General features: G+C 44.5%; 1 protein-coding gene across 13 annotated transcripts in view; it reads left to right on the top strand.

The window, feature by feature from the left end:
* The window catches only part of baz2b (bromodomain adjacent to zinc finger domain 2B), a 233,331-nt gene that overhangs the window by 204,300 nt on the left and 15,170 nt on the right, over nucleotides 1-13,861 (top strand). For all 13 annotated transcript variants that reach the window (XR_004412578.1, XM_033024116.1, XM_033024114.1 and 10 more), the window contains 3 exons: nucleotides 8,880-9,141; nucleotides 12,505-12,660; nucleotides 12,847-13,010. Coding sequence is in view for 12 of the 13 variants with exons in the window: in XM_033024116.1 (XP_032880007.1) it covers nucleotides 8,880-9,141; nucleotides 12,505-12,660; nucleotides 12,847-13,010 (582 nt within the window). In the remaining variant the exon portion in view is untranslated. The remainder of the gene's footprint in view (nucleotides 1-8,879; nucleotides 9,142-12,504; nucleotides 12,661-12,846; nucleotides 13,011-13,861) is intronic.

Raw genomic sequence — 13,861 nt, 5'->3', positions numbered from 1 at the left:
GCCCTTCGAGCCAGATCATCTAAAATCAGTACCCCGTTCCTGCTTTTTCCCCATATTCCTTGATTCCTTTAGCCCTAAGAGCTAAGTGTAACTCTCGAAAACATTCAGTGAATTGACCGCCACTGCCTTCTGTGGCAGAGAATTCCACAGATTTAAAACTCTCTGGGTGAAGAGGTTTTTCCTCATCTCAGTCCTTAATGGCCTACCCCTTATTCTTAAACTGTGACCACTGGTTCTGGATTCCCCCAACATCGGGAACAATTTTCTTGCATCTAGCCTGTCCAATCCTTTAAGAATTTTATATGCTTCTATAAGATCCCCTCTCATCATTCTAAATTCCAGTGCATACAAGTCCAGTCGACCCATTCTTTCATTATATGTTCCCTGCCAAAGCTCTCGTGTCCCTTGTTTGCCCTCCTGATTTTTTTCTTGTATACCCATGCATCACCTATACTCCAGCGATTCACTTAATCCCAGCTGCTTGTATCTGACCAGAGTTGTAATCTCTCTCGTCATCCCAATATTCTCTACTCATGCCAGCCCTAACCTTCACTCTAACAGGACATTCAGCTCTCACTATCTCACTTTTAAAAGCCCCCCCCCTGAACCCTACTCCAGTCAACTTTTGCAAGTTCCTCTATAATGCTGCCAAAATTCACCTCGCCCCAATTTAAAACTTTAACTTGAGACTCCTATTTCTAACAATCACTGCTTAATACTGACGCTTTACCTGTCTCATATTTAGCTTGTTATTCACTCTACAACATCAAAACTGCCAGCATAGATTTTCATATTTTGCTGTGGATGTGAGTTTGATTAATTGATCAAATCAGTCCATCTGCGTGTGAGTGAGCTCAAGGAACTACGCCAAAATGGTACGCAATAGCACAAACATTTTTGCACCACCTTTGTCCCGTGGTCGTTTGTATAAAGTTTCGTTCAGATTGATGTTATATTTCACGTTATTGACATTTAAACGTTTTAAAAGAAACACTTTGAGAAGAATAACCGTGACTGTGCTGTGAGAGTTTTCTGACTTTTGCAGCTGTGACATCACAATGGCATCTCATAGTCCTCCAATCACAATGGCATCTAATTTACATACATTGCTGTGAACATTCCGCCACCCAACAATGACATCACAATAGGATCTCAAATGCCACTCACCTTACCTTTGGCCCGTGGTCGGTCGTGTCAAGTTTGATGTTATATTTCACAAGTTATTGATATTTAAAAGTTGGATCGGGGATTTTGGCAGTTAGAAGCTATGGCGTCACAATGGGATCTCACAGTTCTCCAATCACAATGGGATCTCATTTGCATAAGCTGCCAATCACATCACAATGGGATAAGTGTGTGATTAGTGTGTAGGGGGTTTGTGTGTGGGGGGGTTAGTGTGTGTGTGGAGAAGGGGTTAGTGTATGGGGGGGGTTAGTGTATGGGGGGTTAGTGTGAGTGGGGGGGTTAGTCTGTGTGGGGGCGGTTAGTGTATGGGTGGGGGGGATTAGTGTGTGGGGGGAGTTAGTGTGTGTGGGGGGAATTAGTGTGTGTGGGTGGGGTTAGTGTGCGTGGGGGGGATAGTGTGCGTGTGGGGAGGAGTTAGTGTGTGTGTGAGGGAGGGTTTAGTGTGTGTGTGGGGGTTAGCATGTGTGGGGGGGTTAGTGTGTATGGGAGGGGTTAATGTGTGGAGAGGTAGTTTGTGTGGGGGGGGGTAGTGTGTGGGGGGAGTGTGTGGGGGAGGGGGTAGTGTGTGGGGGGAGGGGTAGTGTGTGGGGGGAGGGGGTAGTGTGTGGGGGGTGGGGGTAGTGTGTGGGGGAGGGGGTAGTGTGTGGGGGGAGGGGGGTTGTGTGGGGGAGGGGTTAGTGTGTGGGGGAGGGGTTAGTGTGTGGGGGAGGGGGTTGTGTGGGGGAGGGGGTTGTGTGGGGGAGGGGGTAGTGTGTGGGGGAGGGGGTAGTGTGTGGGGGGAGGGGGTAGTGTGGTGGGGGGGAGGTTAGTGTGGGGGGGGTTAGTGTGTGTGGGGGGGGGGGGTTAGTGTGTGGGAGGTTTGAAATGGAGAGAGGTTTCATTTCCAGAACTTTTCTTGTAGGGGGGGTGGAATGGGGTGGTGATAGGGGTTTTCACGTGGTAAGAATTGATTGGCGTTTTACAAAAAAAGATTCCAGAACTTTCCTCCAACGCCGCCGTCCCCAGGTGAGTGGTGGATAATTGCGTTGGGGGAACGCGGCCCAACGGGTCCCACTTGGGCTAGTGATATATAAAATTAATTCAAAGATGAACAGTTTTTTAAATAAAAAACAGTTACAGCTGTGTAAAAGCTCGTGAAGCTAATATTTTTACATCTGGCTGCCGCTGATGATGGCTGCCACGGTATACTGCTCCTTGCTGTTTTATATGTGTTTATTTGTTTATGTCGTCTGTGAAAACCTCACAAAGATCACTTTCATGAGAGAGGTACTCATTAACATCAGATATACAGTACCTCCGAACATCGTTCCGGATTTCCCTCACTCACTGGATTATTTGGCCATACTCGTCGGCGGGGCTGTGATTGTGTTCAAGGTCTTGAGATGGAGGAGGACCCGTGGGAAGCACTCTGGAGCACTCACCCGACTCCGGCGACGAAGTTTGCGCACACCGCTCCTGAGTATATTCCTGACAAATCTACGTTCTCTCAAAAATAAAGTAGGCGAACTGCAACTCCTGTGCCAAACAAACAAGGACTTCTCTCGAGCCGCTGCACTGTGCTTCACCGAGACCTGGCTCTGTGAGTCGACCGCAGACAATGCGCTGCAACTGGCTGGCTTTCTACTACACCGAGCGGACCGCGAAGCAGCGGCAGCGGGGAAATTAAGAGGCGGTGAAATATGCTACTATACTAACCAATAATAAAAGGACTGGACAAGCTAGATGCAGGAAAAATGTTCCCAATGTTGGTCGAGCCCAGAACCAGGGGCCACAGTCTTAGAATAAGGGGGAAGCCATTTAAGACTGGTGAGAAAAAACTTTTTCACCCAGAGAGTTGTGAATTTGTGGAATTCGCTGCCACAGAGGGCAGTGGAGGCCAAGTCACTGGATGGATTTAAGAGAGAGTTAGATAGAGCTCTAGGGGCTAGTGGAATCAAGGGATATGGGGAGAAGGCAGGCACGGGTTATTGATTGGGGACAATCTGCCATGATCACAATGAATGTCAGTGCTGGCTCAAAGGGCCGAATGGTCTCCTCCTGCACCTATTTTGTATGTGCAGGACTGACGCATCGACATCACGGTCTAACTTCTGTTCTCCCAATCTAGAATCATTCTATATAAACTGCAAACCCTTTTATTCTCCGAGGGAATTTACCTCCTTTATTCTCGCTGGAGTTTACATCCTCCCCCAAGCGTGCGTACGTGAGGCGCAAACACAACTCGCTGACCAGGTAATGAGGGTAGAGAGTGACTTCCTGGACTCCATGGTCATTGTTTTGTGGGACTTTAACAAAGTTAACCTCAGCCGAGACCTTCCAAAGTACAGACTTCATGTTACCTGCCCCACCAGAGGGGAAAGAACACTCGATCACTGTTACACACCAATCAAGAACGCATATTGCTCTGTTCCCCGAGTGGCTCTGGGTCTCTCTGATCATTGTCTAGTTCACCTTATTCCAACCTACAGGCAGAAACTAAAATCTGCCAAGCCTGTGGTCAGAACAATGAAAAGGTGGACAAGCGAGGGCATTGAGAACCTACAGTCCTGGTTTGATTGCACTGACTGAAATGTGTTCAGGGAACCAACCACAAGCCTCGATGAATATACAGACACTGTGACATCATATGTCAGCTTTTGTGAGGACAGTTGCATTCCCACTAGGAACCGGATCTGGTTCAACAACGACAAGCCCTGATTTACAGCAGAACTCAAGACAGCTCAGCCAGTCTAAAGATGAGGCCTTACAGGAGCGGGGATGCAGACCTCTACAGGCAGGCCAAGTACAAGCTGAGAAGAGGAATCAGAGCTGCCAAGGAAAGGTACTCTGAGAAGTTGAAGAGCAAGTTCTCAGCTAGTATCTCCTCTTCAGTTTGGAAGGGCTTGCAAGAAATCACCAGCTACAAGAGGAAAGCCCATCCCCCTGCTCCTTGGACAATCGTCAGCTGACCAACAACCTAAACGAGTTCTACTGCAGGTTTGATAAACAGAAACTTAACCCTGGTATCCCCTCCCCAACCAACACTTCACACCTACTCACAGCCTGACCCCAGTCTGCAAAGACTGGACCCTTCCCCACCCACTCCTCCCCAACCACCACTTCACATCTACTTGCAGCCTGACTCCTGTCTGCAAATACTGGGCCCTTTCCCACCCAACCCTCTCCAATCACCACTTAACACCCACTTACAGCCTGACTCTAGTCTGCAAAGACTGGACCATCATCCACTACCCACCCCCTCCTTGCTGCCAAACATCAGTTTGGCCACTTTTTCATCATCAACAATAAAAATAAAGGAGGTGGAGAGGCTGTTCTGAAGACAGAAAAGCCGGAAATCTCCAGGAAATCTCCAAATGTATCCTCCTCAAGCTCTGTGCCGAACAACTGGCACCGGTCTACACAGACATTTTCAACCAGTCCCTGAAAACCTGTACTGTCCCTACCAGCTTCAAAGTCTCCACTATTGTCCCCGAAAAGACAAAAAGACAAGGATTACTGGTCTTATGACCACAGGCCTGTCGCACTGACCTCTGTAGTCATGAAGACCCTTGAAAGACGTGCTGGCCAAGCTGAAAAATATCATGAAACCCCTGCTGGACTCTCTGCAGTGTGCATACCGGGCCAATAGATCGGTGGATGACGCAGTCAACCTAGGCCTGCACTTCATCCTCCAGTACTTAGACCACCGGCGGGTCTATGCAAGGATTTTTTTTTAATTTTAGCTCTGCATTCAACACCATTGTGCCAGAGCTACTACACTCCAAACTTTCCAAGTTGACTGTGCCTGAACCCCTCTGTCAGTGGATCACCAGCTTCCTGACAGACCGGAAGCAGCATGTGAGGCTGGGAAAGCACATCTCGGATCAACAAAGGAGCGCCGCAAGGCTGCGTATTCTCTCCACTCCTTTACTCTCTCTACAACAACGACTGCACCTCCACAGACTCCTCTGTCAAGCTTCACAAGTTTGCGTGCGACACAATCCTGATTGGACTGATTCAGGATGGGGAGGAATCTGACCACAGACAGGAAGTGACACAGCTGGCGTCCTGGTGCCTTTGTAACAACCTAGAGCTCAATGCTCTTAAGACAGTGGAATTGATAGTAGACTTTTGGGAGAGCCCCCACACTCCTCACCACCGTTAACACCACAGTCACATCAGTGGAGTCTTTTAAGTTTTTTGGAACCATCATCTCCTGAAACGGGGTCCTTGGAGACGACTCCACAGTCAAAAAGGCCAAACCGAGGATGTACTTCCTGCGGCTGCTGAGGAAACACAATCTGCCACAGGCAATCATGGTCCAATTCTATACTGCCATCGTAGAGTCTGTCCTCACCTTCTCCATCATGGTCTGGTTTGGCTCAAGCACGATATTGTCCGATCAGCTGAGAAGGTTGCTGACAAACTACACTGCAAGGGCCAGGAAGCGAGCGGGTAGGATCATCTCTGACCCCTCTCACCCTGGCCACAACATTTTGAAGTACTTCCCTCTGGAAGGCGACTCCGGACTGTCAAAGCCGCCACAGCCAGACATAAAAACAGCTTTTTTTCCAGCTGTACTCAATAACCAAAAGTCTGTAGACTCATTTTGCTCTGGTATATTATTTCATTCACATGTTTAAACTAATGTTTTATTATTAATGTTTAATGTTTAATGTGTTATTCTTAATTGTTACTGTATGTAGTGTTGTTGCGAGCGGAGCACCAAGGCAAATTCCTTGTATGTGTACATACTTGGCCAATAAACTTATTCATTCATTCATTCATTCATTCATTCATTCATTCAATGAAAAGTTTACAAAGGACAGAGAGACACTGTTTTAGTATCTGGCCCCTGTGGGAGGTGTGGGAAGACTGTTTATGAATGTAGTGGACTTGAAGGTCACCTGTCCATTTTGGATGTATCAATATTTCATAAATCTCACTTTGACATGTATTTTCAGCCCACTTTTGCTTAATGTTTGTAATTGAATAATTATTTTAAAGCCTTGCAAAAGTAGCACGGTGGTTCAATAGTTTCGGTAAAGAAATGTTAGAATATTTGACATATCTAAATACTAATGAACATTAATTTTCTACAAGGTAGTTTGAATTGATGATTGTGGATGCATGATGGTATAAGTTACCTATTCTTAGTTTCTTCTGCTTCCTTACTGCCCATCAAATCTATCCCACCTATCAAAGCATTCATTGAAACAGTGAATAATGAAATGCCTGGGTAGAATGGATGTGGAGAGGATGTCTCCACTAGTGGGAGAGTCTGGGATCAGAGGGCACATCCTCAGAATAAAAGGACATACCATGAGAAAGGAGATGAGGAGGAATTTTTTGAGTCAGGGTGGTGAATCTGTGGAATTCATTGCCACAGACAGCGGTGGAGGCCAAATCAGGTATTTTTAAAGCAGAAATTTACAGGTTCTTGATTGGTAAGGGTGTCAAAGGTTACAAGGTAAAGGCAGGAGAATGGGGTTGAGAGAGAAAGATAGATCAGCCATGATTGAATGGCGGTGTAGACTCAATAGGCTGAATGGTCTAATAAAGCCCCAGTAACATGAACTTTTGAACTTATTACCATCAGTTTGTGTATTTCCCCATAATCTGTTATGCCCTGTGTGCCCATCAGCTCCTCCTGATTCCTCCTACCACTCATCTGCACTACTAGTCATTAATGTAGCCAACCAGCATGTCTTTGTGATGTGGGTGGAAGTTGGAACAGCTGAGAGAAATCCACACAGCCATAAGGAAAGAACATGTTAGTTCTACACAGTCAACACCCAAGGTCAGGATCAAACCTAAATCACTGGAGCTGTGTGGCAGCAGCACCAGATGACCTGCCCAGCTTTTGCAGTAAATCTCTCCTCGTGTTAGAGATAAATATCTTAAGAAGAAAAATACGTGTGTATTATACATTGAAAGAGTTGGAGCAGATTGAAGAAGTGACTACAATAGCACAGCGGATCTACGCTTTATAAATTGAGGAACAAAACACAAGAGCAAGGAAGTCATGATGAGCCTTTCTAAACCACTGGGTTTGGCCACAGCTGGGGTATTGGTTAATCTTGGGAGCCACAGTTTAGGAAAGATGTAGCAGGTTGAGAGGGAGTTTATTTGAATGAAATTAAGTTTGAGGGACTGGACATGTGGATAGACTTGAGAAGCTCGTGGTGTGTTGCACTGAATAGGAATTGGGAATGTTGGTGGAGTGGGTGATAGAAGTTGTTATTTAAGTAACAGGTGTCTGGGCTGAATAACCATATAACCATATAACCATATAACAATTACAGCACGGAAACAGGCCATCTCGACCCTTCTAGTCCGTGCCGAACACATAATCTCTCCCCTAGTCCCATATACCTGCGCTCAGACCATAACCCTCCATTCCTTTCCCATCCATATAACTATCCAATTTATTTTTAAATGATAAAAACGAACCTGCCTCCACCACCTTCACTGGAAGCTCATTCCACACAGCTACCATTCTCTGAGTAAAGAAGTTCCCCCTCATGTTACCCCTAAACTTCAGTCCCTTAATTCTCAAGTCATGTCCCCTTGTTTGAATCTTCCCTACTCTCAGTGGGAAAAGCTTTTCCACGTCAACTCTGTCTATCCCTCTCATCATTTTAAAAACCTCTATCAAGTCCCCCCTTAACCTTCTGCGCTCCAAAGAATAAAGCCCTAACTTGTTCAACCTTTCTCTGTAACTTAGTTGCTGAAACCCAGGCAACATTCTAGTAAATCTCCTCTGTACTCTCTCTATTTTGTTGACATCCTTCCTATAATTAGGCGACCAAAATTGTACACCATACTCCAGAATTGGCCTCACCAATGCCTTGTACAATTTTAACATTACATCCCAACTTCTATACTCAATGCTCTGATTTATAAAGGCCAGCACACCAAAAGCTTTCTTTACTACCCTATCTACATGAGATTCCACTTTCAGGGAACTGTGCACAGTTATTCCCAGATCTCTCTGTTCACCTACATTCTTCAATTCCCTACCATTTACCATGTAAGAGAGAGAGAGAAACTGATCCCATTGGCAGATGAGTTAAGAACTAAGGGATATAGAATGAAGGTGGCAAAATAACTAAAAGTGACATGAAAAAAAAACGTTTTAAAAGGTTTGTTTCAGTGCACCTCCAGCGGGTGAAGTAAAGGGGGCAGATTCATTTTGTAGTGTTCAGAAGGGAGCTGGATAAATATCCAAAAGAACATGGATTGCAGGGCTATGAGAGTGGGTTTAGTTGGATGGCTGCTACAAAGAGCTGGTACAGATTTAAGAGTCCAATTTGTTTCTTCAGTTTTAGAACCATTTTGAGCAACTAATAAAGCTTCTGCAGCCCTGGTAGTATAGTTCTTTTTTTTTTTAGCTTTCAAATTTTACCAATTTTACCTGAGATTAATTTTCCCTTCAATTCCTCTCCATGTACCTTGAATGTAGTATCCATGTACTGCACACCTTTCAATTTTCCAGAGAGGTATGTGTTTATCAATGGAACACTCCCGGAAAACTGTCCAAGCTGCTTTTAGAACATCAATTGCAAAGGAAGATTTCTTGTTTTGTAATTTTGATACAAATGTCAGTGTTTTTGCTCTGTGCTTTTAATAATTTTCAAGATTGGATTTCTTGTCAACTTTTCCATTACATTATTTGTTTGAGTCATACACATAAAATTATTTTTTTTTTGCAGATGAAACCAGGGATACCTCTCATAGGACTTCCATTCTGTGGATGGCCACCTGGAGTACTCAGTCCAAGTATTGCCTTTTCCTCGCCTGGCCTTGGTATAGGCTTTGGATTAACAGATGGAAATGTCAATCCTTTTCTGTTACCCAATATTTCTACAGATGAATCACCAGCACCACAAAATGAAAAACTGCTGAACAGTGCACCTTGCATAGTTGAAGTAGCAAAATCAGTGGATTATCCTAGTCCAAGACCAATCATAGAAGGTAAGTGGAAGGCATCTTTCAGAAATAGACACAAAATGCCAGAGTAACTCAGCAGGTCAGACATCATATCTGGAAGAATAAGGATGGGTGACGTTTCAGGTCGGCACTCTGTGTCTATCTTTGGTAGAAACCAGCATCTGCATTCCCTTGTTTTGGCATCTTTCAGAAGTTTGATATTGTGATCGGCCTAGCAATCTAAAATTACAGTCTAAATCCTTGCAATTCAACGACAAATTCCCAGCCAGAGCTCCCTGTTCCCAGCCAGATGTCACAGTTCCATGTTCAGTTTTCTGGTAGTGCCAAAGTGTAAAATTTATATCATTAGTTTTAAGTCAGTCTCATTATTGGTGTAAGTAATGCTGTGTGGAGGATGAACTCCTTAATACAAAGGTCTGAAGAAGGGTTTCGGCCCGAAACGTTGCCTATTTCCTTCGCTCCATAGATGCTGCTGCACCCGCTGAGTTTCTCCAGCATTTTTGTGTACCTTCCTTAATACAAAGACCTGATTTGGAAATATTGATTCACATAAATGAGTAATTGTTGTGAATTTCTATGGTTGTGAAAACTGTCTGTATTGGATTAAATAAAACAAATCAGGGGATTGGGAGGTTGAGGTAAGGTGGGGGGGAGGCGAGGTCGATCAATGTAATCATCTTCTTTAGGTCGTGATGTATTTAGTCATACAAACATATCCTATCAAATTATTTATTTGTATTTATCACAAAAATGATCATTTTGATTTGATTTGAATTGATTTATTGTCATTGTCTTCAATTAAGAGACAACAACATTATTTTTCCCTTAGTCATACAAATACAAATAATTTAAAAAACCCCACAAAAACACAGAACACAGTAGTCCACAACACAAACATCCCACAGCGGCACCAAAGTTCCCCACTGTGAGGGAAGGAACCAAAGTCCAGTCAACCTCCTCACTGATGTTCCCCAATGTTCACCCGTGGTCGGGGCCTCCCGAGCATCCCGTAGTCGCCGCCACGGGCGTCCCGATGTTCAGCCCTCTCGCCGGGAACCATGGATCCCCGACGTCGAACGGGAGACCATCCTCAGCGGCCTGGACCTCTGAATCGGCCACCTTCCACCGGAGCCTGCGGCTCCCGATGTCCACAGGCCACGCTGGGCGGAGATTCGCGCTGGCGACCCCCGGCAAAGGGTCCCAGGACTCCGCGATGTTAAAGTCAGCGCCGCCCGCATTGGGAGCTCCACACCCACAGCTCCGCGATGTTGGAGCAGCGGCCCAGCACTCCGGAGCGCCAAGTGGCGATCCCAGATAAGGACTCGCCCGCTCCGCAATGTTTCCGACGCCTCACCGCCACTGCTGAAGTTCTGGTCTGGCAGGAAAGGCCGCGCCAATCCAGTTAGTAGGCTGCGAGGAGGGGGGGGGGGGCGAGGACGCGACTCGGATAATAGTCGCATCCTCGTCAGGAAATGACTGAAGGACGGTTTCCCCCTTACCATACCCTCTTCCCCCACATAAGATACTGAAAAAAACAAAAAAAAACATACTTTAAACATAACAAAAAAAAACAAAAGACAACCAGACTGTGGGCGGAGGCAGCTAGCAACAGCGCCACCGGATGTCCAGGGCGCTGTTGCTAGCTAATGGAGGTATAACTTGTCACCAAGTTAAACTACACTAGCCACTCTCAAGTGTGATCTGGGTTCATTTTTCAATACAAGGTGGAGTTGTGTCCAAATGACCTCTTTCTTGAAGACCACCATTCAGATGCTCTTACTGATATTATCCAGGCATATCTTGTGGTCAGTTTAGTGCAAAAGGATATGCACAGAATTTCCCATTTTGGGTAGAAATACAAATCCAGAGAAGTCCACTGTTTCAGACCAGCTTTTTTAAGATGATTCATTTGTGGTATCTTGGAATTTTATGTGATAATTTTAAGTAAATGATGCTGATGCATTCTCTGAAACTTGCATGCATATGATTTCAACGTAGTTTAGACATACAGCATGGAGACCAGGCCCTTCAGCCCACTGAGTCCATGCTGAGCATTGATCCACCCAGTCACATGTTATCCCACTTTCTCTTCCACTCCTATACACTATTACGAATTATAAGAGCAATTTATAGAGGCCAATTGATCTGCAAACCCGCATGTGTTTGGGATGTGGGAGGAATCTGGAAGAAACCCAAGTGATCACAGGGAAACTCCACACAGAGAGCATCAGAGGTCAGGATCGAACCAGTGTCTCTAATTTTCTCCAAAACCATCCTTTGTATCTCAAGTACTTATCATCACACTGCGCTGCCTACCATATTCCAGCTAATTCCCTTGTGCTCCCCCCACTTCTCTCCCCTTCTCCCCCCCCCCCCCCCCCCCCGCACTTTCTAAAGGACTTACCATTACTGTGCAGCCGTTTTACCTTCTTCTTCATAATTGGTGTGAATTCCGCTTTCCCTGGCCTCCACTGTGTGTGTGTGTGTGTCTGTGTGTCCAGCTCGCGGTGTCAACGCGGACGGTCCATCCAGCTCGAGGCTTTCCAGGCGAGTGCCCTTCACCTTGAATGTCGAAGACACTCTTCTGGACTCGCGGATTAGGTCGCCCAAGTGGGACAGCCCCTTTATGTCTCCTCATGAACTGCAGTATTGTGCATCAGATTGTTGGCAAGCTGTCCAAGGAACTGAGCACTTTCCAGTTTATCCCCATTAACCACTTTTGACTGAACATCTTCTCCCTCAAAATCAACCTCCTGAGTTCTGTGCAGCATAGGAAGTATACGATCGATTCCTCTAGAAGGAAGGCTCTATCTAGTGTTACCACCTCCTTCAAAATTAATGCCCAGGGAATCAGTATTTGAGAACTCTTCTCCCCGGATATGTGATGCTAGTTTGCTACAACTGGCACTGTCAAAAGTGAAGGTAAATCACACAATCATCCACAAAGCTGACCTTGATGTTCCAAAAGGGCATGTTCCAAATATCTGTAATGAAAGATTAAAATGACTTTTGACAGCAGTGGATTTCTTAAGAAGTTGCATCTCATGTACTTTCTGCCTTTGATTATAATATTTTAGATAAAATCAATTGTTGTTATTGGCACTTTGTGGTGGAATTACATTTAGCCTTTAGCTACATCCTTTGTTAAAACACCCAGGCAACTGAATTATCTTAGGTACACAAAATTGCTGGGGAAACTCAGCGGGTGCAGCAGCATCTATGGAGCGAAGGAAATAGGCGACGTTTCGGGCCGAAACCCTTCTTCAGACTGAATTATCTTGATCTGTTGCCATTCAGGCCATTGAATTGTTTGAATCTTTATGTTGAAGGATGGTTGGTATGTAATAGAAGTCTTTAATGGGATCAACTGTTCGTTTTTTCCTTAAGAAATGCAGCGAGGCTGGTGGAGAATTACTGATCCTGAGGAGCTGAAGACTCTATTTAAAGTACTTCATCTCAGGGGAATAAGAGAAAAGGCTTTGCAGAAACAACTTCAAAAACACATGGATTACATCTGCCAGGCCTGCATCAGAAGTAAAGATGGTATGTTGTTAAAACACTGTTCTGGTGCATTTGAATGATTAATGGAATTGATTTCGATTTTCTCAAATTAATTGTCATTAAATGTTAAATTGATAGGAGTATAAATTTTACAGCATGCTGAATTTACAATAGGAGAGCTAAAAGCATTAAAAGCATTTTAAACAATTGAAATTGTTTCTCATTTAGTTGCAATATTTGAAATAAGTAAAGACGATGAAGAAAACCAGGTTACTGATGCAGCTGTGCAGAACTGGTCAATAGAAGATCAAGCATTTGAAATTGATGTAGTTATTCTTCAGCAAGTTGAAGAGCTGGAGAGGAAAGTAGCATCGGCAAGTCTGCAAATTAAGGTACTGAGCTATTTTAGGCATTTGTGAAAACCTATATAAAAGCCTGCATGAAAAGATGAAAGCAAAAGGGTGCTACATTATACTGCTAAAAATGCATGAAATAATAATTAGCATCAAAGACAAATAGGATGAATTTTACAATTAAAGCAGGTGCAACAATGCCTCTTGTGTCGCCAGTGTTTATGTTACTGGTTTAGTAAACCTGAAAGCTGGGCTAATAATCCTTGTATCGCAAATTTCAACCCAGCAGTGGTCATTTGGAAAATGTAACAGTTTCAAAATTCTTAAAATGAAATTGGTGCAGGTGGTTATGCATCAATCAGGGTGTGACACAAAAAATTGATTCACCATTTCTCTTTGAGTTTGTACCACGTATGACTTTGGTCCCACTCCAATATAATTCACTCTAATCTGTTTTTTGCAGTAGTTTAGCAAGTCATTCTAATGTGTTAAATGCTGGAATAAAACCAGACATATTGCTCAATCCGTGAATCATAGAAAGAAACATAGAAAAATAGGTGCAGGGGTAGGCCATTCGGCCCTTCGAGCCAGCACCACCATTCAATATGATCATGGCTGGTCATATTAAATCAGTATCTCATTCCTGTCATCTCAGTCCTAAATGACCTACCCCTTAATCTTAAACTGTGATCCCTGGTTCTGGACTCCCCCAACATCGGGAACATTTTTCTTGCATCTAGCCTGTCCAATCCTTTAAGAATTTTATATGTTTCCATAAGATCCCCTCTGATCCTTATAAATTCAATTCAGGTAACAATAGACAATAGGTGCAGGAGTAGGCCATTCCGCCCTTCGAGCCAGCACCGCCATTCAATGTGATCATGGCTGAT

Source organism: Amblyraja radiata, chromosome 7 (assembly GCF_010909765.2).
Source record: "Amblyraja radiata isolate CabotCenter1 chromosome 7, sAmbRad1.1.pri, whole genome shotgun sequence".
Classification (NCBI taxonomy): Eukaryota; Metazoa; Chordata; class Chondrichthyes; order Rajiformes; family Rajidae; genus Amblyraja; species Amblyraja radiata.
Note: the sequence above shows the minus strand (reverse complement) of the source record. Positions and strands in the feature narration are given on the sequence as shown.